At 43.1% G+C, this 27,803-nt stretch overlaps 1 protein-coding gene across 1 annotated transcript in view; it reads right to left on the bottom strand.

Moving 5' to 3' along the window:
• Positions 1–27,803, bottom strand: part of dcaf12 (DDB1 and CUL4 associated factor 12) — a 70,772-nt gene that overhangs the window by 23,127 nt on the left and 19,842 nt on the right. Inside the window, exons 2-4 of the mRNA XM_072252317.1 lie at positions 21,113–21,367; positions 13,168–13,380; positions 12,214–12,274 (exon numbers count right to left, since the gene is read on the bottom strand). Of these exons, the coding sequence (XP_072108418.1) occupies positions 12,214–12,274; positions 13,168–13,380; positions 21,113–21,367 (529 nt within the window). The remainder of the gene's footprint in view (positions 1–12,213; positions 12,275–13,167; positions 13,381–21,112; positions 21,368–27,803) is intronic.

Genomic DNA, 27,803 nt, shown 5'->3' with positions numbered 1-27,803 from the left:
TATGCAAGAATCTATCCAACCTTGTCTTAAATATATTTACTGAGGTAGCCTCCACTGCTTCATTGCACAGGAATTCCACAGATTCACCACTCTCTGGGAAAAACAGTTCCTCCTCATCTCCGTTCTAAATCTACTCCCCAAATCTTGAGTTACTGTCTCCTAGTTCTAGTCTGACCTACCAGTGGTCTATTCCTTTTACAATTTTATATGTTTCTATAAGATCTCCTCTCATTCTTCTGAATTCCAGTGAGTGCAGTCCCAGGCAACTCAATCTCTCCTCACACTCTGACCCCATCATCTCTGGAATCAAAATGGTGAACCTCCTCTGCACTGTCTCAAAGCCAGTATATCCTTCCTCAAATAAAGAGACCAGATCTGCACGCAGTATTCCAGGTGCAGACTCACCAGTAGCCTGTACAGTTGCAGCATAACCTCCTTCCTCTTAAATACAATCCCTCTAGTAATGAAGGCCACTTGCCTTCTTGATAGCCTGCTGCACCTGCAAACCAACCTTTCATGATTCATGCACAAGCACTCCTAAGTCCCTCTGCACAACAGCATGCTGTAATTTTTTTTTACCATTTAAATAATAATCTCTTTCATTCTTCATTCCAAAGTGGATTACCTCACACTTACCAATATTGTACTCCAGCTGCCAGATCCTTGCCCACTCACTTAACCTAACTACTTCTATCTGCAGAACCTCAGCATCTTCAGCACAATTTGCTTTTCCACTCAATTTAATATCAGCAAATTTAGATACACTGCACTCAATTCCCTCGACCAGATTGTTAATGTATATGGTCAACAGTTGCGAGCCCAGCACCGACCCATGCAGCACACTGTTCACCACTGATTGCCAACCAGAGTAACACCCATGTATCCCAACTCTCTGCTTTCTATTAGTTAACCAATCTATCCATGCTAATACATCACCCCTAACTCTATGCATCCTTATCTTATGGACATGTCTTTTATGCGGCACCTTGTCAAACACCTTCTGGAAATAATGTCCAGTTGTTCCCCTCTACCCACTGCGCTCATTATATCCTCAAAAAACACCAAGTTTGTCAAACAGGACCTGTCTTTGCTGAATCCACCCTGCTTCTGCCTGATGAATTCAGATGCCTCGCTGTTTCTTATGATGGCTAATAATAGCTTCAAGCATTTTCCCAACTACAGATGTTAAACTAACTGCCCTATAGTTACTTGCCTTTTACCTACATTTTTTTTTAAAGGGAAAAAAAAGTGGTGTGACATTCAGTCTTCCGATCCGCTGGGACCTGCTCAGAGTCCAGAGAATTTTGGTGAATTATCACCAAAGGCTTTACTACAACTTCTGCCATTTCTTTCAGTGTCCTGGGGTGCATTCTACCAGGACCAGGGGACTTGTCTATCTTCAGGCCCACAATTTTGCTCAGCACTACCTCTTTAGTGATAGCTACAATATCAAGATTCTCATCTCTTTAGCATGTTAGACATGTCATCCACAGTGAAGGCTGACACAAATAGTCAAGGCCTCTGCCATTTCCTCATTACCCAATATCAATTCCCCCTTCTCATCCCCCAAGGGATCTATGTTCACCTTAGCCACCCTTTTCTGTTTTATACAATTATGAAAACTTTTACTATCCGTTTTATATTTTGTGCTAGATTATTTTCATAATCTTGCTCCCTTTCTTTATTGCTCGCTCAGTGGTTCTTTGATGCTTTTTTAAAGTTTTCCCAATCTTTCAATTTCCCACTACTCCTGGTGACTACGTATGCACAAGCTTTTAGTTTGATTCCTTCTATTATTTTTTTTAGTTAAGCAAGGCTGGCTCTCCCCACCTTTACTATCTTTGCTTTTAACTGGAATATAGTTTTGTTGAACACTGTGAAATATCTCTTTGAAAGTCTTCCAATGTTCCTCAACCTTCTCACCAACCAAATAGCCTGTGTTCCCAGTCTATACCAACCAAATCCTCCCTCATCCCATGTAGTCTCCATTGTTTAGTCAAGTTTATTGTCATTTCGACCATAACTGCTGGTACGGTACACAGTAAAAATGAAACAACGTTCCTCCAGGACCATGGTGCTACATGATACACTGGTAGGTAAAAGGCATAACACACTGGTTTTAGATCAAACTACTGCAGTCTCCATTTGTATAAAAAACTCAGTCATGCTGTGATCACTCTTTCCAAGAGGATCCAAACTACAAGATCACTAATTCTACCTGTCTCATTGCACAGGACCAGGTCGAAGATAGCACGTTCCCTTGTACATTAGAAACGTGCTGTTCAAAAAAGGCATCACGGATGCCTTCTATGAAGTCCTCCTCAAGACTGCCTCGATCAACTTGATTTACCCAATGTACAAATTAAAGTCCCCCATGATAATCACTGTTCCATTGTTACATGCTTCAGATATTTCTGTTTATTGCCTGTGCTAATGTAATGTTATTATTTGGTGGCTGATAGACAACTCCCACCAGTGATTTTTTTTCCCTTTATTATTCCTAATCTATACACAGATGGATTCAACATTCTACTCCTTAGATCTTTTATCATCTTCACCTTCGCCCTGATCTCTTCTTTAATTAAGAACACTACCCAACCCCCCCACCCCCACCTTCCTGCCTATCCTTCCATATTACCTGATATCCTTGGATATTTAATTCTCAATCCTCTCCACCCTACAACCACATCTTTGTAATGGCCACTAAATCATACCCCTTTGAAATGATTTGTGCCACAAGTTCACTGACCTTGTTTTGAATACTACGGACATTCAGATAAAGTGCCCTTACACTCATTGTGCTCTTAAAATCTCGCAATCTTTTATTCCATTGCATTTGACTTTTCTTCACTTACTTTACTCTTTTATCTTTCGCTTTTCCTTTTATCCACACTTTTCTTTTTCACTTTACTTCTGCAATCTGTTGAACCCGCCCCCCCCCCCCCCCACTATTTAGTTTAAAGCCCTATCCGCAGCCCCAGTTATGCGATTCGCTAGGATCCAGGTCCGATGATGGTTCAGGTGGAGCCTGTCGCACTGCAACAGCTCCCTCCTTCCCCAATACTGGTGCCAATTTTCCATGAATTCCAACCCACTTCTCCCACACCAATCCTTGAGCCATGCATTTGACTCTCTATCTTCTTGACACCATGCCAATTTGCATATGGTTTAGGTAGCAATCCAGAGATTACCACCTTTTCAGTTCTGCTTTTTAATTTAGTCCCAAACTGCTCAAATTTCCTTAGCAGAATCTCTTTCCTCATTCTACCCATGTCGTTAGTACCCATATGGGCCACGACAACTGGATCTTTACTCTCCCACTGCAAGTTCCTCTGCAGGTCAGATAAGATGTCCCGAACCCGGCCACCAGGCAGGCAACACAGCCTCCAGGATGCTCTATCCTTGCGACAGAGAACTCTGGCTATTCTCATCTATACTATTCCCAATTACTACTACATTTCTCTTCTCCCCCCCACCCCCCGAATGGTTCCTTCAATTACAGTGCCACAGTTAGGTTGCTCATCCTTCCTGCAGCCCCCACTCTCATCCACACAGGGAGCAAGAATCTCAGACCTGTTGGATAGGCTCAAGAGCTGAGGCTCCTCCAGCACAGCCTCTTGGATCCCACTACCTACCTCACTCACAGTCACACCCTTTTGTCCTTGAGGCAGTTAATCTAATGGGTGTGACTGCCTCCTGAAATAGACAGCCCAGGTAACTCTCCCCCTCCCTGATGTGCCACAGTATTTGAAGCTCAGATTCTAGGTCATGAACTTTGAGCCCAAATTCTTCGAACAGCCAACACTTGCTACCAATGTGGTCACCAAGAATCACTATGGGGTCCACCAGCTCCCACATCATGCAGTTACAGCACATCACCTGATCCTTCATCATCCCTTCATTTAATTAGCTGTAATTTAGTGACTTTTTATTCAACTACTACAAAAGCCTTACCTGCTACTTATTTGTGCCTCCTCGCCGAGCCTCTTGAGCCAACGTCTCAAAATCCCACTCCTACACTGGTTCACTCACACAATGCCTGCCCTGCTTTGAATCTGCTTTACTTTTATTTGCTCCTGTTAATGAATCGTGAATCAGTTGGTCCGCCGCTAATGTGCTGAGCCCCACAAAATGCTTTTTTAAAACTCTTCTCCCCAACCTATACAAAGCTCTCTCTGAGAATCAAATGGTCCACCACTACTGTCTTGACAAACACCAATCACCATCCACCTAATACTGAGTTATTTAACTTATATACTTTTATGTATTAACTTCATGTTGCCAAAACTTCATCAGAAATATTTCAGAAAAAAAAAGTAATTTTCTTCCATTGGAGCAGAAAAAAACTATGTTACTGCTAAGGGCAAATCTATCCAGCCAACTAACTTGTGGCCATAAATTACTTTCCTTCAACTCATAGTCATAGTCATACTTTATTGATCCCGGGGGAAATTGGTTTTCGTTACAATTGCACCATAAATAATAAATAGTAATAAAACTATAAATAGTTAAATAGTAGTACGTAAATTATGCCAGGAAATAAGTCCAGGACCAGCCTATTGGCTCAGGGTGTCTGACCCTCCAAGGGAGGAGTTGTAAAGTTTGATGAACACAGGCAGGAATGACTTCCTATGACGCTCTGTGTTGCATCTTGGTGGAATGAGTCTCTGGCTGAATGTACTCCTGTTTCCAACCAGTACATTATGTAGTGGATGGGAGACATTGTCCCAAGATGGCATGCAACTTGGACAGCATCCTCTTTTCAGACACCACCATCAGAGAGTCCAGTTCCATCCCCACAACATCACTGGCCTTACAAATGAGTTTGTTGATTCTGTTGGTGTCTGCCACCCTCAGCCTGCTGCCCCAGCACACAACAGCAAACATGATCGCACTGGCCACCACAGAACAACTGTAACATCAAACTTTTGGTCAGTTACTCTAATATGAAACAAATATTCTGGAAAACTCTAGAGTAAAGTTCTGTTCCTAGATTTAATCGCCTGGTCCCCATCTCTATTCAAGCAGAATCTGTATTCAGATCTCTGCAAAACAAAGTAGAATTCAAAGTAAATTCACTATTAAAGTACATAGATGTCACCATATACTACCCTAAGATTTATTTTCCTGTCGGCATTCAAAGTACGATACACATTCTCGTTTTTTTTTTGGTATACTTCTTAAAGTGAAACTACAGGCTGCAGATTGCTGTGATAGTAATTCAGAAGTATCATCTAGAGGTTCTTAGAGCTGCCTGCAAAATGTCGCTGTGTATCACCAGCGCCATCTCAGAAAACCTTTACATTTCATCCTCTCAGCCTCCAGGCTTATCTGGATAGACCCTGTACCATTAACTTTTCAGAAAATTGATTGTCATCCAATTGGAACCACTGCACTATTAATAAGGACTTTATTCTATCACAACACAGGACAAATTCTTCTATTTGCCCAAGGACCCGTCACTGCTTTTCAAGAGACAAAGTAACTTATGAAATTGCACAATATTGCAAAGGAACCATATACGCAAGCATCAAGGTCACATTTTAGGTTGAAAGGATATGTTTTGGTGTATGAAACATTGGTCAAAACAGTGAAAACTTCAAAGTCAAGCAGAATTCATATCTGCTTACTAATAAATCATTTATTGGAAAAGATAAATTTCACCTTTTTAAATTTACAAGCATTGAAAAACATTGCTGTGTATGCATCGGAATAGCCCATTAATTCTAAAACATTGTAAACTGTCAACTAGAATGCACAAATAACTCAAATATTGTCTACTCAGAGGCATTTAGCATTTGCACCATTATATCTGAGTTCAAGGACTTATCACAGACAGAAATTAATATCACTGTCCGGTCTGACTGGTATGAATTATGTTTAAGATAGATTGACAATAGATTTGTCAATTCATTATAAAAGGCACTAATGCCCTATATGCCACTGTAGTCTTCACTAGTTCAATGAGAATATGCACATAATCCAACAATAAGGAGCGTAAGAAATTGTTTGAAAGCACAATTACTATAGGACAATAGCTGGAATTTAGGCAATAACAATCACTTAAGACCAATCATCAACAGTTCAGTCTACATACTGCTTTTCATTATGGAGTCATTCAGTTTTTAAATGCTTGGTTTATAAAACAATCCTACATGAAATCTCTCATCTCCTAACACTCCAGAGTCCTTGCATCATCTACAAGGCACAAGTTAGGAGGGTAATTAAATTACTTTTTGTGGATGACTACTCCTCCAACTCTATTCAAGTACTACATAGAACAGAGCAGCCCACTTGACTGGCACGCCATTCACCACATTAAATGTATTCCTTCTGCCAGCATATACTGGTTACACGTGTATCATCTACAAAATCAACTGCCTTTGATACTTCTCAGTCTGCAATTTTAACAATTGAGTATGGGGGCTTCAAGAGCAATAAAATTTCAACCTGCCTACCCCCCCAATATTCTCACCAAGTCATACACCATTCTGACTTGGAAATTTATTGTTTTTCCTTCAAAGTCACAAGGATGTACTGGATCTCCTTCAGTGGAAACACCTTCATCAGAAGGACAGCAGTGGTTCAACAAGGCAACTCACCACGATCTTCGAAGTACATTATCAATGTATAAATTATAAACCTTGAGATTTGTCTCCTTAAAGGGCAGCCATAAAACAAAAACCAGAAAGAGTCCAGTAAAGGGGGGGGGGGGGGCGGGAAGAGAGAAATAAATCGTGCAAACAATAAAAGCAACAGCATTCAGAATGAAAGTGAGTCCACAGACACAAAGCCCGGAGCAGCCAGAGTAGGCCCACAGCCTCAGTTCAGTGAAGAACAGAGAAAACATCGCAGAGTAGTGAGCAGAAATGGCCTGACCCTCGCCTCTGGTCCCAATACTCTGCCTTTTCAATCCATCTGGCTCGGCGTTTAAATTGTCCAAACATGGGTCATTCTTTGCTCTAAGACCTGGGCTCTGTCACATTGATGTGCTCTGGGCCTGGACCCAATGCCACAATTCTAGCTCATACCTGATCTTTCCAAATTGCTCGGCGCTTACATCAACCCAACCTCACTCTCTATTTAGATGGACGGACTCCGAAACTCTTCTGCTCTGAACTCTGTCTCACTCATGTCATGACCTCGCTCCCATTTTGCATCATGCTCACACCCCTTAACCCTCACATCAGCCTTGCCTCTTCTTTGTGGTGATCATTTACTACAATTTTCCACAGAAAACAGTGTTAATAATAAGTATTTAATCGTATTTCTTGCTTTAAGAACTGCCAGTCAGCTGTTGCCGGTCTTTAGTAGCACCATCTTAAACCAGAAGACAACCTTCAAGGGAAGTGAATGCTGGTGGTCAGTGAAGTCCAGATCCCGATAAGCTAAATAAGCTAAACAAGAGGTTAGGAGGTACCCATGGCAAGCAAAACAAGAGTTAAAATACCAGACTGTTAAGCTATCATCAGAACTCTCACCAAAACCCAGTTCTGACACAAGGTTATCAATTCAACATGTTAACTCTGATACTTATTCTGAAGTCATGGCTTGTTCTACATGTATTCCCAATATTCTGCATTTTAATTAATCCAACATCTGCCATATTTTCATTTGGGATGCCAAAGGCTATAGGCAGTAAACAGGGAACACTTTCTCTGACAAGATTGGAGCCAGAAAGGGGAGGAAAATGAAAATCTACTCATGGAGAGAGCATGGCTGAGGTACTCAATGACCATTCTAGAAACACAGAAAACTTACAACACAATACAGACCCTTCGGCCCACAATGCTATGCCAAACATGTACTTACTTAGAAAATACCTAAGGTTACCCACAGCCCTCTATTTTTCTCAGTTCCATATACCTATCCAGGAGGTATCTTAAAAGACCCCATTGCATCACTGGCAGCCCATTCCATGCACTCACCACTCTCTGTGTAAAAAACTTACCCCTGACATCTCCTCTGTACCGACTTTCAAGCATCTTAAAACTGTGCCCTCTCGTGTTAGCCATATCAGCCCTTGGAAAAAGCCTCTGACTATCCAGACAATCAATACCTCTCATCATCTCATACACCTCTATCAGGTCACCTCTCATTCTGCATCGCTCCAAAGAGAAAAAGCCGAGTTCACTCAACCTATTCTCATAAGGCATGTTCCCCAATCCAGGCGACATCCTTGTAAAATCTCCTCTGCACCCTTTCTATAGTTCCCACATCCTTCCTGTAGTGAGGTGACCAGAACTGAGCACGGTACTCCAAGTGGGGTCTGACCAGGGTCCTATATAGCTGCAACAGTACCTCTCGGCTCTTCAACTCAATCCCTCAATTGATGAAGGCCAATGCACCATACGCCTTCTTACCCACACAGTCAACCTGCGCAGCAGCTTTGAGTGTCCTATGGACTCAGACCCCAAGATCCCTCTGATCCTCAACACTGCCAAGAGTCTTACAATTAACACTATATTCTGCCATAACATTTAACCTACCAAAATGAACCATCTCACACTTACCTGGGTTGAACTCCATCTGCCACTTCTCAGCCCAGTTTTGCATCCTATCAATGTCCCACTGTAACCTCTGACAGCCCTCCACACTATCCACAACACCCCCAACCTTTGTGTCATCAGCAAATTTACTAACCCATCCCTCCTCTTCCTCATCCAGGTCATTTATAAAAATTACGAAGTGAAAGGGTCCCAGATCCCTGAGGCACACCACTTCCATGCAGAATATGACCCGTCTACAACCACTCTTTGCCTTCTGCGAGCAAGCCGATTCTGCATCCACAAGGCAAGGTCCCTTTGGATTCCATGCCTCCTTACTTTCAAAATAAGCCTGAGAAAACCTGAACAACAGCAAAACACATTTTAGAAAGTTGTCAGAAAACCCATTCTAATAACTTTATACAGGAGCACCCTCGAGAATGTCCTGCCTGAGTGCATCACTGTGTAGTACAGAAGCTGCAAGGCTTTGAACTTCAAAACCCTACAGAGGATAGTGAAAAACCACCAAGAGGATCATTGACGTCTCCCTCATCCCTAATTGTGACATTACCCAGGAGTATTGCAGACAAAGGGCCTGAAGCAAAGTTGAGGATCCTACCACTCATTTCACAATCTCCTTGACCCACTGCCATCAGGAAGGAGGTACAGAAACATCAGGACTAGGACTGTCAGACTGGGTAACAGCTTCCTCCCTCAGGCTGTGAGATTATAAATACCCTACCATCACCAAGATCTTGTCACTTCGACAGTGAGCTGTTTACTGTACCATTTACCTGTGCTGTGCACTACATGAATTTGTGTTATATCTTATTAACTTAATCAGGGTAATAAGTTTGTGTGCTTTGTGTGATATGTTTTGTGGGTGCACTGTGGTCTGGTGGAATGTAGTTTCACTTGGTTGTACAGTCAGATGACAATAAACTTGGACTTAATTTGTCAAGCTGCAGTTTTCTGTTCAATATCATTGTTCCTTCAGTATTAAACCCAAGTGTGTATCTCTCTCCAACTGGATCTTGATTCCCACATCTGAACACAACAGTGGGTATGAATTGGTGATAGTTTCTCCTCTTTAATGACAATCAACAGAAGCTCATCTCAAGGATGTGTGCTTAGCCGACTGCTTCTCTCCCTACTCAAGACTGTGTGGCTAAGTACAGCTCAAACACCATTTAAAACTTGCAGATAACACAAAGCCACTGGTGAATTCTCAAATGGCGACAGGTAGGTGTACAGGTAGATGGATTGGCTGGTTGAGTGGTGTCGCAACGACAATCTTACACTATTGTCAGAAAGACCAAGGAATTGATTCTGGACTTCAGGGAAGGGGAAGAGAGGAGAACTCTGAGAGGTCACTGCTGGGAAGGGTGAGCAGCTTTGGATTCCTGGATATCAACATCAGTCTTAGACCCAACAGATTGATGCAATCATGAAGGTGGCACACCAGTGGCTCTACTTTAAGAGTGTGAGGACATTTGGCATGTCACTAGACTCTTGCAAATTTCTATAAATGCCTGAGAGCATTCTGACCAGTAGAATCACAGCCTAGTATGGAGGCTCCAATATCAGGCTGCAGATTCAGTCAACACACATCAAAGTTGCTGGTGAACGCAGCAGGCCAGGCAGCATCTCTAGGAAGAGGTACAGTCAACGTTTCAGGCCGAGACCCTTCGTCAGGACTAACTGAAGGAAGAGTTAGTAAGAGATTTGAAAGTGGGAGGGGGAGGGGGAGATCCAAAATGATAGGAGAAGACAGGAGGGGGAGGGATGGAGCCAAGAGCTGGACAGGTGATTGGCAAAGGGGATACGAGAGGATCATGGGACAGGAGGTCCGGGGAGCAATAAAATGTGAGTACCTGGGATCCTCAGAAGGTCCAAATTGAGAGGCTCGGAAACGAATCCTAAAGCCAACTGGAGTAAGTTGGCGACGGAGGCACGTTCCAAGAAAGGATATGTGGCTGTGATAGCGAGTCTGAGTCAAAATGTGGTCGAAAAGTTGAAGAGCCGAAGAAATTACAGATGGGGAGCAGTGAGAGATGGTTTCACTGAACTCCTGAAGAGAGGATCTAAACTTCTTTGGTGTAGGCATCACCGGAAGAGGCTTCGCAGTAGTGAATTCCATCCCTCCCCTTCCTGCCTTCTCCTATCATTTTGGATCTCCCCCTCCCCCTCCAACTTTCAAATCTCTTACTAACTCTTCCTTCAGTTAGTCCTGACGAAAGGTCTCGGCCTGAAACTTCAACTGTACCTCTTCCTAGAGATGCTGCCTGGCCTGCTGCGTTCACCAGCAACTTTGATGTGTGTTGCTTGAATTTCCAGCATCTGCAGAATTCCTGTTGTTTGCAGATTCAGTCAGTTCACAGACACAACTCTCCTTCCATTGAAGTCTTCAAGAACTACTGCCTCATGAAGGCAGAATCCATTATTAAGGACTCCCACCATCTGGGACATGCTCCCTTCTAATTACTACTGTCAGGAAGGAGGTACAGGCATTTGCAGACCCACACTTAATGACTCAGGAACAGCTTCTTACTTATCATATTTCTGAATAGTCCATGAACCCATCAATACCACCTCATTTTTTGCACTATTTATCTACTTCTCAATTTTTAGTATATTTGTGTCTTTGGGCTGCCACAGAACAACAAATTTCTTGTTATACGACTGTGATAATAAACCAGATTCTATACGACTAAAAACAGATGGAGGGAGTGTCTACAAAAACTGGTTTTACTTAAAGTTGATTAAGTTTTGAGGTTTAAATTAAATGCAAACTAGGTAAACAAAAGTTGAAAATGTAGAGGTACAGCCTACTTTTTCAATACCCATAGGTATGAAATCACAGAAAACCACGTGAACAAAAGGACAGGCAGCTAATGCCCATGAACTAAGTCCGAACTTTTAGTTTTCTTTTAATAGGTGGCTCAAAGGGCTGAGACGCAGACCAACTAGGCAGGGGTTAAAAACCAATTAGGTTAGCGACAAACTGTTCAGAGTTCTGCTATGAAGGATACAAAGACAGTGGATAATGTGAACGGTACATTTCCTCAACCTTTATGAGAGCCACAGTCTGGGGGTGGTGGTGGGGGGGGGGGGGGGGGGGGAGTAGACTTGTTTGTGTTTATCTACCTTTCAAAACTTAAGGAAGCACCAAACACTTTACAAACAGAAGATGACAGCCAATTTATGCACAGCAAAATTCCATAAACATAGTAACTACGTGATATATTTTAGAAATATAAAATGTGAGATCAACAATGGCCAGTCCTCCAGGTAGAACATCTCCATTGTTCTTCAAAGTAAAGATATGGGTCACAATATAATACTTGCTACAGAATCAAGGACACAAAGTCTCAGACTAACATGTCATCCAAAAAAAGTGGTATCTCAGACAGTGCAGCTCTCCATCAGTTGTGCTCAGTTAATTTCATATGTGTGGAATTTCAGTTTATCATAAAATCATAGATGTCTGTTTTTTTAAGTCAAATTTTTGAGTCTCAGATGAATATTCTTTCACTTAGCAGGAATTAGATATAGAGACTAGATGCATTTTTAGAGTAATATACAGCTCTTCATACCAACTTACTTTAAGAAAAAATTACACACAGTACATTATAATCAATGCATACTTCTTAAGTTTAACATTCCATTACATACAACTATTTAAACGAAATTGATACTCTGTGCAGTAAACCTACTTCAAACTCACCAGAAACAGCCATTGTATCACTAACCCAAGCAATCGAGAAAATCCAGTCTTTGTGTCCATCCTGGAAAAGAACACCACAAATCAGGTCTGAAGCTAAAGAAACAATTTACAAACGTGTTTGTAGTTTCACATTTTAGACAATGATCAATGTAAAATCAAATATTTGTTACTGTCGCATAATTACACTTTTTATATTCAGAAGTTTCAAATTTAATTCATAATTCAAGCCTGGCAAAAAGCATATTTGCACAATTTTGTGGGTGCCAAGAGTTGGTTACCTGGCATTTACTACTACAAGGCTAGCTCAGGTATTTGGAATTTCAGTATGTAGGATCTTGTTGGATTAGACTGTATATTTATTTATTTTCTCCGCAGTTTAACAATTTATGCCAGCTGGCCTTTTATAAACCTATATACATGTAAATGTTTAGTCTGTTTCCAAGTGGTCACGTTATATGTAATTCTTCAGTGTGACCCCAGTGGTTACATTTGTACAGATTCTGGATGTTCTATGACATCTCGCATTATTTGAATAGGGGTTATCTGACTGGTTAACAAATACGAATGGAATATTTCTTACCTAGGACATGAGCACAGCTGAACACATTAGCCCGCCACCTTTACTACTTCTTTCCCTTCCCGCACTAGTCTTGATACTGTCCATTTCCAATTCTGCTCCATTACCGCTCAATAAAACAATCGTGAAGCAACAAGCTTTACGCCTCTTTCTTGACTTCTGAAAGAACCTTAATCAAAAACGGAATCCAACAATCTTGTGCTTATAGAGTATTGATTGTTAAAGGCATCCGTTAGTCTTGCGAGACCATGGATTTGCGCCATGAACGCTGGAGCAGACTCAATGAGCCACGTGGCTAATTCTGCACTTGCGTCTTATGGTCTTAATTGTTATGCTCATCTACCTCATTCACAAGTCCCTGGTGATACAGAACTTACATCTCCCACACAAACAGGATCCAGAGTTGGCAGTCGATAAACAGCAATGCTGTTTGGGTTGTCTCCTCCAGTTGCTAATAAGGTACGAGAAGGGTTCAGTTCAATGGCATGAATACCACAACTTTGTTGGTCCATGATGGCATTGGGCTGCTCTCGGTCCTTCAGCATGGGAATTTTTGTTATCTGCCCAGTCATAACATCCACCACCAACAGCTGAAATAATAACAGTGCAAATTGTGACACACTGCATTTTAAAGTATTTAAATAAAGTTCTAAATGAAATGAGCAGGTCTACTTGTTTTCAAGATTGTTTAATATTATTTGCACAGTACACAAGTGTAACAGAGAACAAAATAATTGTTACTCTGGATGCAGCACAAAAAACCCAGTAAGATATAGAACACAGAAATAAAAACAACAATGCATAAAAAACACAGAATATTGCTTATATGGGGGCATTGTCTGTGCACCCAGTGTTTCGAGCTGCTTGTGAGGACGTGTGTAGCAGCCTTGGGCCGGTACCGAATTTAAATGAGAGCTGATTGTTGTACAGCCTGGGGGAAGTATCTGAGAGTGAGACCCTCTTAATAAACGCTCCGAAATACCATGAGGGAGGGGAGTTGACCGCTGAAGACACCTCAGTGAGACAGAGGTCACGGCGACTGGATCCTGTAACCGTGGAAGGCGTAGGCAGTGTGTGTGTGGATTATAGGACTCTGAACAGGCGCACTGTCATTGACCAGAATACGGCCCTGAGGGCCGAAGACGCTATGGTCTGTTTGTATGGTGTGATGTGGTTTAATGTGCTGGATCTGAGGAGTGGATGTTGCCATATCCTGATGAGTGAGGCCGAGGAGGAGAAGACGGCCGTTATAGGTTCCCTAGGATTCTTTCCATCCAAAAAGATGCCCCAGGGCATATCCAGAGCCCCTGCAACCTTCCTGTGGGGCATGAGGAAGACCATGGGGGATGTGGAGGTGTTTGGAGTTTTGGCGTATGTGGATGATCGCCTAGGGTTTGGATTCACCTTGGGGGATGATGATGTGAGGCGAGTGCCGGAGCCCAGGACAACCAACTAAAGACTTGGAGTTCACGCTCGTCAAAGTGGAGACAGAGAAACGGAATTCCGAGCCGAAACTGCGGTCATGTACTGATGAATTAATCCAGAGAGACGAAACAATGACTAACCTTCGAAGGGATCAGCAGAAACTCAAGAAATCGATCCAGAACAGATTGGAAGAAACTGGTGGTGTAATTGCATCCCAGATGGAGATGGGCATGAAGCGTGGGTCTGAACTGCTGAGACTGGGGCGAGAGTTGGAGGAGTCAGAGAAGAAGCTGACGCCTCGACTGCAGGAGGCTGAAGAGGCTGCCCAGGCTAAGTGCTTCAGTTTGGAGAAAATCAAACAGCAGCTACCGATCGAGGGAATGAGGAAGAATATGGATTCGAAGGATGATGTGCGGTACGTGCTGCCTTTCACTAACTTCCCTTTGATTGAGGAAGAGACTTTTGGCCCTTCCCCCACTGAGTCAGGTGTAGTGGGGAGGGCTAGCTGTGGGCAGCCTGGGTTGCTGCAGGAGCCAGAAGGAAAAGAAGCGGGGCCCCGGACACAGGACAGGGGGCTCCGAGTTGCAGTGGGGGCATGAGTGAGAGATTGAGAGAGGAGCTGGCAAGCAGACCCAAGGTATCCCCAGTAGTGTCCGAGCCTTAAGGGTTTAGGTGAGGGGGTACGGCGGTCGCGGAGGATTAGGAAATTCCCAGATAGGTTGGCCTATGTAGTGCCTGTGGGACCGGGCTTAAGGTCCACTGTTTGGGGAGCAATGACACTGTTTGTACCTGGATTGGGTTTTTGTGTCTGCAGGAATGGTTGGCGAGTTATTTAGAAGTCATGAGGACATAACTTTATTTGGTGGGGGGAGAGTGTAAGAGGTTTCTTCTTTTATGTTACTGCGTAGGCTAATTAAGATGGCTTCTTTGTTATGTTAACTGCTGAGAAAGTTCTCTTGCTAGCAGCTTGTTTGGGTTATAGAGGGAGTTATATTTAGTTGCTAACCAATTGGGATAAATGTTATTCTTTCTTGTGTGTCCATAAGCTATTGTATGCGCGGGTTTTTGGGCAGAAGGCGCGATGGGGAAAGAAAGAGTGAGCTGCTCTTCAGGGCAGACTCTGAGCCGGAGTCCGAGGTCCAGGGTCTTCGGTGAGGAGAGGAGACGAAGACAGACTTGTGTGGAGCGCAAACAACAGGAATTCTGCAGATGCTGGGAATTCAAGCAACACACATCAAAGTTGCTTGTGCGGAGCGTTTGGTTGACCACCGTGGTTGGTCCCAGGCGGCGGGTCAAGGTGGTCGGAGGGGATCAAATGGTGGAAAGCCGACCCCGTTACTAGAGCTCCAACTGTTGTGCACGAAGAGGTTGAACTTTGATAAGTTTGGCGCCTTTTACTTCCCTTTTATATTTTATCTCTATTTCATATTTCAATTACATAGTTCCAGTAATATCTATAAATTGTAATCATTTAGCCATATATGGTGTATTGTCTGTTATTTGGCGGGTTGGGGTACATCACACAGCATCCACACAAACTTAATTACCCAGTTTGGTGGGGCCGAAGGCTGCTTCCCCTAGACGACAGCGAGTTGTGCGAGCCTGAGGCTTACCAGGGGGCTACATATGCATAGACTGATTGCATGTCCATAAAGTGATACTAGGCACAGAAATGTCTGTATAAAAGGTGACGGACAGGAAATGATAAAGTAGTGGTGGTTGGGGGTATGGAGGGATGAGGTAGTGGGTGAAGGAGTTGATCAGCCTTACTGCTTGCGGAAAGTAACTTCTTGAGTCTGGTGGTCTTGGAGTGGATGAAACATAGCTTCCTCCCTAATAGGAGTGGTACAAACAGTTCATGAGCAGGGTAGGTAGGATCCTTGATGATGCTACTGGCCTCTTTGCAGCACCTTTCTGTATATACATCTTTGATGGCGGGTAGGCTGGTGCTAGTGATGCATTGGGCAGTTTTGACTATCTACTGTAGAGATTTCCTGCCCATCGCAGTGCAGTTTTCATAACATGCAGTGGCACAGCTTGTTAGGATGCTCTCTATTGTGTATCTGTAGAATAATGCAAGTATAGATCTGCATAGTCCAGTTCACTTCAGCGTTCTCAGAAAGTAGAGACATTGGCGAGCATTCCTGATTGCACATAATGTGTACTGGGGCAAAGGGAGACCATGTAGTATCTTTAGGAAAAATCTCAATTTTATGCACAACGGTGTATGATAAGCATAGTGGTTTTGTGGAAGTCGAATCCGGATAAAGTTACTCAGAGAACGTATAAGTACAAACTCTTCATTCAAAGCACCCGGGGCTTACTCAGTTAGTTGCTCAAATAGGAACAGTCTGTCTGTGACTGTTCCTGCCCGATCCACCAACTAACAATTCCCCTTACAACACAGATATATTTGTTCAGGTACCCCCCCCACCCACCCACACACAAAACAGTCAAAGTTATCCACTACATGACAGCCCCAAAAGACAAATTACAGAATAAGCATAATGGACGGAACATACAGAAACAGGCTGGAGTGGTCCTATCTCTGCTCATGAGTGCACAAGGAGATAAGTATCCTGAAACCCTAGCTAGCTGCCTTCAAGAAGAAATATGGCTCTGCATGGCTTAGCACATCTGTTGATCATCAGCGGTTTCTTTCAGAAAAACAGGCTACTATTGTTTAACGAAGTGTTAACCCTTTTACATACTTTGTCAGTTTGTTACTCAAATAACAGTCAAGAGTTCTAGATCATTGACCAGAAACATCAGCTTGAGCTCCAAGATAGGGAGAGAATTTAAATTCAAGTAAAAAAAACAAAAAATCTGCAACGCTGGAAATCCTGATGAAGGGTGTCGGCCTGAAACACCAACTGTAGGTACTCAAGTTATTATCGAAGTATGAATACCATATACAACCTTGAAATTCATCTTCTTACAGGTAGCCAGAGAACAAGAAACAATAGAAAGACACACGTAACAAAGACTGACAAACATTCAATGTGCAAAAAAAGGATAAATCATGCAAATGATCAAAAAGTTTAAAAAAATATATATAGAACATGAGCTGCAGAGTCCCTGACAGTGAGTCCACAGTTGCAAACTCAGCTCAGCGTGGAGGTCAGTGAAGCCAGTCCAGGAACCCAATGACTACAGAGCAACAACTGCTCCTGATCCTGGCAATGTGCGACCCAAGACTCCTGCACCTCCTGCCTGATGATAGTAGCAAGAAGACAGGGAGAAGGCTCAAGCACGTGTTGTGCCTGCATTCCAAAGAGTCAAGTTCGCCGAATCCTTCAGGAGATTATAAAATTGCTAGCTGGCAGTTCAAAAGCATATCTCTTAAAAGGAAATTACAGGTTGCAGATTGCAGTGATCATTGCTCAGAAGTATATCTAGTAGTTTTGTGAGCTGCCCACAAAACAATCACCATATGCCACCAGCACCATGTACACTAAATTAACGTTAAATCTGTAGTAAAAGACAAACTCAGATACAGTGCCAACTTAACTAAAGCTGGGAAGCAATTTACCGTAAATGCCAGTGTATAAGCCAACCCGGAGAATAAACCAACGCGCTCCCCCCCCCCCCCATTTTCAAGGTTTAAAAAAAGTGACTTTTTCATGTTACCTTTGTATAAGCCGACCCCTTTTGCCGAGGTTTTGGATCAGGGAGGGAAGTTTTGGATTAGGTTCCCAATGGTAAAGAATCCTCTGAAATGTAACCCCCGTGAAACCATTTAGCGCCCATCGTATTCTCATTAAAACATAACACAGGGTGGCCGGATCAGTACATGTACTCAGTATTGAGTTTGCAACCACCATGTATAAAAGATATGATGCTGGCTTCAAGCTGAAGGTTGTTGACTTTGCTAAAGGAATGAATAATTCTGCAGCTGCTAAGTTTAGTGTAAATGAGAAACAAGTGAGAGAATGGAGGAAGGCAGGGGACACGCTGAGGGAAATGCCAAAGACGAAATGCGCAAACCGCGGGAAAACATGCCAGAGGCCAGGACTGGAAGAAAAAGTTTTAGAGTGGGTGAATCACCAGTGATCATCTGGATACATTGTTACAAGAGAAATGATTCAAGTTCAAGCGTTGGGACATTTTCAAAGAGCACTTGTCAGGTGAGACAAAAGCAGCATTGAAAGCTGAAAATACAGACATTGCAGTCATTCCCAGTGGTCTGACGTCCGTGCTCCACCCACCAGAGTTTAAACAAACCATTTAAAGAATTCATGCATCGCCGAAGAATGGGACACGATTTTCGGAGTGTCAGATAATGAAGAGTGTGAGAGTTTCAAGCTCTGAACATTTGATGACAACAGTGTGTACAAGTAAATTGAGAAACAATGTGTTTTGTAGATCTTTTCTTTTGTGTAGATTTCATAAGCGCTTGTATTTTCTTTTCTATTTGACTCAAAAACAGCCAATAAGTACAACCTGTCTTCCAAGTATTCGTTTTTCCAAAGTTGGAACCCTCTGTATAAGCCGACCCCCTAGTTTTAGGACCAAAATTTAGGGCCAAATTCTCTGCTTATACACCGGAATTTACAGAAGATGCCAATCTTATAAAGCATTCATAGGGCACAAAGAGAATAATGTTCCTCATAAGCTTCCTCCTACCCTTCATCTAATCTTATCACAATACCTATACCCTCTGGGAATTTTCTAACTTTTCCCTGAATACACTAACACTGGCCACCACTCCTCCACATGACTGTCAATTCCATATTCTAATCCTTTGAGTAAAGTAGTTCCTTCCAAATTGACTATTAAACTTAAATAACTACTCAACTAACTCAAAATTAACTACTTTACAGTTTAGATCTCAACTAATTCAAACAATTTCCATGTGCACTGGTCTGTTCCAGGTGGAAAAGTTTCTGTGTGTACCACAAACCCTTAGATAATCTCAAAGATATCTGAGGTCATCTATCATCCCTGGGTAACAAGTACTTCTAAAAAAAATATATTTATTTATTTAGAAAATGGTGACTTATAACTACTTTAAGTTTGACACAAGTACTCTACTTTCCAATACTAATTTCTAATTTGAAGCAACACACATAAAAGTTGCTGGTGAATGCAGCAGGCCAGGCAGCGTCTATAGGAAGAGGGACAGTCGACGTTTCAGGCCGAGACTCTTCGTCAGGACTAACTGAAAGAAGAACTAGTAAGAGATTTGAAAGTGGGGGGGAGGTCCAAAATGATAGGAGAAGACAGGAGGGGGAGGGATGAAGCCAAGAGCCGGACAGGTGATTGGCAAAAGGAATATGAGAGGATCATGGGACAGGAGGCCCAGGGAGAAGGAAAAGGGGGAGGGGGGAAAAAACCCAGAGGATGGACAAGGGGTATAGTGAGAGGGACAGAGGGAGAAAAAGGGGGGAGAGAGGGGGAGGGGGGAGGGGGGGGGAAATACATACACACACACATTTCCCCCGCCATCCGAAGGTAGAGCGTTCCTATGAAACGGTTCGTAAACCGGAATGTCGTAAAGCGAAGAAGCAATTACTGTTTATTTATATCGGAAAATTTTGTGAGCGTTTGCAGACCCAAAAATAACCTACCAAATCATGCCAAATAACACTTAAAACCTAAAATAACAGTAACATACAGTAAAAGCAGGAATGATATGATAAATACACAGCCTATATTAAGTAGAAATACTTTTCCACAATCATTGCCAGCACTGTTCTCCGTAGTGAAAATCTCACGCAGGTGCTCTCGGCAGAAAATCTCACGCAAGCGCTGTTGGCAAAAACACTCTCTCCAGTAACCTTTAAGTTATGAAGCTACCAAATCATACCAAATAACACACAAAAATACACAGCCGATATAAAATAGAAATAATGCATGTACAGTGTAGTATCTCTTACCGGAATCAGGAAGACAGCGCAGAGCACACTGATGGTGGTGTGTTAGACTGAGTCGTCACAGGTTTGGGTGGTGCAGTGGCCCCCACCGATACTGAACCACAAAGCATGCAGGGGTACAGCGGTAGCCAGGAAGCACACAGCACATCTTTAAGAAAAAAGCCGAAATATACATGCTAATTAATGAGATGCTGCCCGGCACATAAATGTCGGCCCAGATCAGAGGCGACGCAATCGGCAATCGCCTCTGATCTGGGCCGACATTTACGTGCCGGGCAGCATCTAATTAATTAGCATGTATATTTCGGCTTTTTTCTTAAAGATGTGCTGTGTGCCTCCCGGCTACTGCTTCATTCTCCGCGAATCGGTATCTGTCCGCGGCCTGGGGGATGGGGTGGTGGGACACTGGGGTGTCATCTCATCATCGACTGGTTCCATTAGGGCAGGCAGCTCATCTTCTATGACTGCCCGCCTCGATGTTGAAGGTCGAGGTTCGTCGTCTGCTGTGGAAGGCTTGCTTGACAGCTGAGCCTCGCACATTTTTCTATCATACAGTTCTTTGTAAGGACTCAACCCATCTTGCAAATATCCCCTAAACCTACGTACCCTTTCAAAATTAAAGTCATAGTTTATCATTACTCATTCGGTTTCGATTGTTATCATCTCCTCTTCCAATTGCATCAGTTCTTCATCTATCAGTTCTTGGTCATGGGATGCCAAAACCTCTTCAACATCATCTTCATCAGCTTCCACGAGCCAAACTCACCTTGTCCTTACTTCGTTCACCGCGATCGAAATGCTTAATTTCACTTAGAGCACCCAAAGACAAGTTCAAGGTGCACTTGATAGTGAAACCCCAATTTACTGTTAAGTTTTAATCTTTTTGAAAGTAAAAGGGGATTTAATATATTCCAATATTTCATCTCAAATTTTAAAGTCATAACCCAAATAATTATTAAAATATTTCCAAAAAGTTAACAGGCAAGGGCTTTGAGCAGTTATTTAAAAATATTCTACTCACCGTATTACATTTTGTCCCACACACCACTTGCCGATGGTTCAGCCACTGGGATGCAAACACCTTGTTCAGTGTTCCTAAATGGAACTCTTTCTCCTTCAGGAGGGCAGGTAGCCTGTGAGCCGCATAGCCACGCAGTGCTTGTTGGTAGCTCTGCTCATTCCGAAGCTTAATCTGCTGACCTGTGAGGTAACAGACAAAGGACTTCTTCACAAGCGGTAGCTTCTTTTTCTTACGGAGTGTTTGATCCTGGCTGCACTGTTGAAGGAATAGAGTAAAAAATTAGCTAACTTATTTACAGGGTCAATTTTTTGGTTAAAATAAGTTTTTCTTATAGAGATAACATTTTCCCTTACAGACAGAAAACAAAGTCATCACTACTCTTAAAGGACACTGTGATTGTAAGACTGCAAGGCATCAAAGTAGTGGTGCATGTCAAATTTTAAAATATATACTTCTCCCCCTTAAGTCTTAGAAATAATTTGAATAATTAGAGTAAAAACATTAAGCTTCACTTCAAAAGGCACTGCAGAATCTGTGGCAGTGCAGACTCCACCAGTACTTGACAAGAGATAACTTTTCAAAAAGGATAATGCTCAACGATACACCTCTTTACTCCTTACGTCTGTCAAAATATTATACCTCAGTTCAGTCAGGATTGCAAACGATAAAAAAATAATTCATGTCCATGATTTTCATCAGCATAAATATTGTAAGAATTAATCATACTAGCTTAATGGAAATGATCAGAGTAGCTTTCATTTCTTTAAAATGTTTAAGAGCAGTGTTTAAATGAAAGTTACAGGGTGTCCATAAAATTGCAGAATTGTCGTTTCATTTTTAACCTGTTTAAATGACATCACATCTGCAACATTTAAAAGAAAAACATAATTCTGCTTGACTTTCATCAGTTATTCAAAGACCTCAAATCAGAGTTTCTTCTAAATCTACCTACTCCATATCCTTTTCAGTCTACCGTGTCCAAGATTACAAATTTCAAAACATAGAAAAACTACAGCACAGTACAGGCCCCCTCGGCCCACAATGCTATGCTGAACATATACTTACTTTAGAAATTAGTTCAGTTACCTAATATTTTTCTAAGCTCCATGTACCTATCCAGGAATCTCTTAAAAGGTCCCAACACATCCGCCTCCACCACCATCACTGGCAGCCCATTCCACACACACTCACCACTCTCTGCTTAAAAAAACTTACCCCTGACATCTCCTCTGTACCTACTTCCAAGCACCTTAAAACTATACTCTGTCATGTTAGCCATTTCAGCCCTGGGAAAAAGCTTCTGACTATCAACACAATCAATGCCCCTCATCTTGTACACCTCTATCAGGTCACCCTTCATCATCCATTGCTCCAAGGAGAAAAGGCTGAGTTCACTTAACCTATTCTCCTAAGGCATGCTTCCCAATCGAGGCAACATCTTTGTAAATCTCCCCTGCCCCCTTTCTATAGTTTCCACATCCTTCCTGTAGTGAAATGACCAGAATTGAGCACAGTACTCCAAGCAGAGTCTGACCAGGGTCCTATACAGCTGTAACATTACCTCTGGGCTCTTAAACTCATTCCCACAGTTGATGAAGGCCAATGTACCGTATGCCTTCTTAACCACAGAATCAACCTGCGCAGCAGCTTTGGGTGTCCTATGGACTCGGATCCAAGATCCCTCTAATCCTCCACACTGCCAAGAGTCTTACCATTAATACTATATTCTGCCATCGTATTTGACCTACCAAAATAAACCATCTCACACTTATCTGGGTTGAACTCCATCTGTCACTTCTCAGGCCAGTTTTACATCCTATTGATGTCCCGCTGTAACCTCTGACAGCCCTCCACACCATCCACAACACCCTTAACCTTTGTGTGATCAGCAAATTTACTAACCCATCCCTCCACTTCCTCATCCAGGTCATTTATTAAAAATCATGAAGAGAAGGGGTCCCAGAACAGATCCCTGATGCACTCCACTGGTGACCAACCTCCATGCAGAATATGGCCCGTCTATAACCACTCTTTGCCTTCTGTGGGCAAGCCAATTCTGGATCCACAAAGCAATGTTCCCTTGGATCTCATGCCTCCTTACTTTCTCAACAAGCCTTGCTTGGGGTACCTTATCAAATGCCTTGCTGAAATCCGTATACGTCTACTGCTCTATCTTCATCACCGTGTTTAGTCACATCCTCAAAAAATTCAATCAGGCTCATAAGGCACAGCTTGCCTTTAACAAAGCCATGCTTGACTATTCCTAATCATGTTAATGCCTCTCCAAATGTTCATAAATCCTGCCTCTCAGGATCTTCTCCATCAACTTACCAACCACTGAAGCAAGACTCACTGGTCTACAATTTCCTGGGCTTTCTTGAATAAGGGAACAATATCTGCAACCCTCCAATCCTCCGGAACTCCCTCTCCCCCCACCCCGTCCCCATTGATGAGGCAAAGATCATTGCCAGAGGCTCAGCAATCTCCTCCCTTACCTCCACAGTACCCTGAGGTACATCTCGCTTGGTCCCTGAGACTTATCCAACTTGATGCTTTCCAAAAGCTCCAGCACATTCTCCTTCTTAATGTCTATATGCTCAAGCTTTTCAATCTGCTGTAAATCATCCCTACAATCGTCAAAATCCTTTTCCATAGTGAATACTGAAGCAAAGTATTCACTAAGTACCTCTGCTTTCTCCTTCGGTTCCATACACACTTGATTGGTCCTCACATCTTATCCTCTTGCTCTTCACATACTTGGAGAAGGCCTTGGGGTTTTCCTTAATCCTGCCCGCCAAGGCCTTCTCATGGCCCCTTCTGATCTTCCTTTTTTTTGGCGTGTGCCTGCGCATCCGTGCGTGCGTCTGTCCGTGAGGTCATTTTTCATGGTTTTTACAAGGCACGTGGGGAGAGAGCGAGAGAGAGAGCGAGAGCGACTGACTGACTGAGTGGTGCGCCACTCCTCACACAGACATTTTCGCAGTATTTTCCCTTTATTGTACGAGGTTGAGTTGCGATCTCGACACTCAACCTAGCACGGATGGAAAGCGTACTCGGGAGCAGACCCGATTAGTTTTGAACCCGGGAACTTCCACTCCCGGGTCCAGCACCGATGTCGTTGCGCCACCAGCTGGCCCCCCTTCTGGCTTTCTTAATTTCATTCTTAAACTCCTTCCTGCTAGCCTTTTAATCTTCTAGATCTCTATCATTACCTAGTTTTTTGAAACTTTTGTAAGTTTTTCTTTTCGACTAGATTTTCAACAGTCTTTGTACACCACAGTTCCTGTACCCTATTATCCTTGCCTTGTCTCAAAGGAACAGATCTATGCAGAACACTACACAAATATCCCCGCACATTTGCCGCATTTCTGCCGTACATTTCCCTAAGGACATCTCTTCCCAATTTTTGCTTCCAAGTTCCTGCCTGATAGCTTCAAGTTTCCCCTTACTCCAATTAAATGCTTCCCTAACTTGTCTGTTCCTATCCCTCTCCAATGCTATGGTAAAGGAGATAGAATTGTGATCACTATCTCCAAAATGCTCTCCCACTGAAAGACCTGACACTTGACCAGGTTCATTTCCGAATACCAGATCAAGTACAGCCTCTCCTCTTGTAGGCTTATCTATATATTGTGTCAGAAAACCTTCCTGAACACACCTAACAAACACCACCCCATCTAAACCCCTTGCTCTAGGGAGATGCCAATCAATATATGGTGCGAAAACAATAACCTATCCCTCAACGCCAGCAAGACAAAGGAATTGGTTGTTGACTTCAAAAGGAGTAGCGGACCGCACGACCCCATTTACATTGGTGGTGCGCAAGTAGAACAGGTCAAAAGCTTTAAGTTCCTCGGGTCAATATCACAAATGACCTGACTTGGTCCAACCAAGCAGAGTCCACTGCCAAGAAGGCCCACCAGCACCTTTACTTCCTGAGAAAGCTAAAGAAATTTGGCCTGTCCCCCAAAACCCTCACTAATTTTTATAGATGCACTGTAAAAAGCATTCTTCTGGGGTGCATCACAACCTGGTATGGAAGTTGTCCTGTCCAAGACCGGAAGAAGCTGCAGAAGATTGTGAACACAGCCCAGCACATCACACAAACCAATCTTCTGTCCTTGGACTCACTTTACACCGCACGCTGTCAGAGCAGTGCTGCCAGGATAACCAAGGACACGACCCACCCAGACAACACACTTTTCGTCCCTCTTCCCTCTGGGAGAATGCTCAGGAGCTTGAAGATCTTGTACGGCCAGATTTGGGAACAGCTTCTTTCCAACTGTGATAAGACTGCTGAACGGATCCTGACCCGAATCTGGGCCGTACCCTCCAAATATCCGGACCTGCCTCTCGGTTTTTTGCACTACCTTACTTTCTCTTTTCTATTTTCTATTTATTATTTATAATTTAAATTTTTACTATTTACTATCGATTTGTACTCCAGGAAGCGTGAAGCGCAGAATCAAATATCGCTGTAATGATTGAATGTTCTAATATCAATTGTTTGGCGACAATAAAGTAAACTAAAATTGCCCACACGACAACCCTGTTATTATTACACTTTTCCAGAGTCTGTCTCCTTATCTGCTCCTCGATGTCCCTGTTACTATTGGCTGGTCAATAAAAAAAATACCCAGTAGAGTTACTGACCCCTTCCTGTTTCTAACTTCCACCCAGAGACTCAGTAGTCAATCCCTCCATTACTTCCTCCTTTTCTGCAGCCATGACACCATCTCTGATCAGCAGTGCCGCACCCCCACCTCTTTTACCTCCCTCCCTGTCCTTCTGAAACATCAAACGTCTGGGACTTGAAGTAACCACTCCTGCCCGAGCCATCCAAGTCTCTGTAATGGCCACATCATTATAGCTCCAAGTACTGATCTATGCTCTAAGCTCATCTGCTTTGTTCATGATGCTTCTTGCATTAAAATACACATCTCAAACCACTGGTCTCAGCGTATCCCTTCTCTATCACCTGTCTATCCTCCCTCTCACACTGTCTCCAAGCTTTCTCTCTGTGAACCAACTGCCCCTTTCTCTGTGTTTTCAGTTCAGTTCCCACCCCCCAGCAATTCTAGTTTATTCCCTCCAATAGCCTTAGCAAACCTCCCTGCCAGGATATTGGTCCCCCCTTGGATTCAAGTGCAACCTGTCCTTTTTGCACAGGTCACGCCTGCCCCAGAAGAGGTCCCAATTGCACAGAAATCTGAATCCCTGCCCCCTGCTCCAATCCCTCAGCCACACATTTATCCTCCACCGCCCTCTATTCCTATACTCACTGTCACGTGGCACAGGCAGGAATCCCGAGATTACTACCTTTGAGATCCTTCTCCTCAAATTCCTTCCTAACTCCCTGTAGTCTGTTTTCAGGACGACCTCCCTTTTCTTACCTATGTCATTGGTACCAATATGTACCACGACCTCTGGCTGTTCTCCTTCCCACTTCAAGATATTGTTGTCGCAATCAGAAATATCCTGGACCCTGGCACTACCCATCGGCATTTCTTTCCTGCGTCCACAGAATCACCTGTCTGACCCCCTAACTATAGAGTCCCCTATTACTGCTGTCTTCTTCCTTTCCCCACCCTTCTGAGCCACTGTTGCTTTCCCCAGGTAGGCTGTCCCCCCCAACAGTACTTGTTAAGGGCGACAGCCACAGGGGTAGTACCTAGTATCTGACCCTTGCCCTTCCCTCACCTGACTGTTACCCACTTATCTGTCTCCCAAGCCCCCGGTGTGACTACTTGCCTATAGCTCCTCTCTATCACCTCCTCACTTCCCCTGACCAGATGAAGCTGCATCTCCAGTTCCCTAACCTGGTCCCTAAGTAGTGCAGCTCGATGCACCTGCTGTAGATGTGGCCGTCTGGGAGGCCTCACAGACATGCTTCCTGTTTCTATTCCTCACCTCGCCTCGACCCGTTATCGTCGAAGCCCGAATGAGCCAAAGCCCTACCACTCTGCCTCAGATCACTCCGTCAATGACTCCCTTTTATGCCTGAACCTTCCCTGCTATTTAACTCATGACTGGTGCTCCGGTTATAGCTGCTGGTAGGCCACGTACAATGGACTAACACTCTCAAAGCTCCCTTTTTATATAACCGCTGCCGACCTGCAAGAAATCCCTCTTGGTAAAGCTCTGTCGACGCTGCTGATAGACCACGTACAAATGTGGAAAAAAAATTAAAGTTCTTTCAAAAGAACACATTTGTTTACATAAAAAAAAAATCACAAGAGACTACTGAAAAAAAGAGCAATGGAATGTAGCATTGTGTCACAAGTTAGAGATGCAGTTGGTAGATTGGTGTTTTATAAAGGTTGTGTGTTAATATTCATATACAGTCAGTAAAGATGTCTACTTTTAAATTAGACAGATGGGTTGAAAGTACAGAGAATCATTGAGATTTGTATGAAGGGTAATAGCCAATAACTGAAGTTGACTCTCATTACTAGAATATGCCAGCAATGGACAGATGCAAAATGAACAGTTAAAATAACTTGGCAGATGGCAGTACATATAAAATGCTAGAAGAACTCAGCAGGCCAGGTAGCATTAATGGAAAACAGTACATTCAAAGTTTTGGGCTGAGATTCTTCAGCAGGACTGGAGAAAAAATGATGAGGTGTCAAGAGTCAGAAGGTGGGGGGAGGGGAAGAAGAAACACAAGGTGATAGGTGAAACCGAGAGG

Source organism: Mobula birostris, chromosome 3, assembly GCF_030028105.1.
Source record: "Mobula birostris isolate sMobBir1 chromosome 3, sMobBir1.hap1, whole genome shotgun sequence".
Lineage (NCBI taxonomy): Eukaryota > Metazoa > Chordata > Chondrichthyes > Myliobatiformes > Myliobatidae > Mobula > Mobula birostris.
This window is presented reverse-complemented; position numbering and strand designations above follow the sequence as displayed.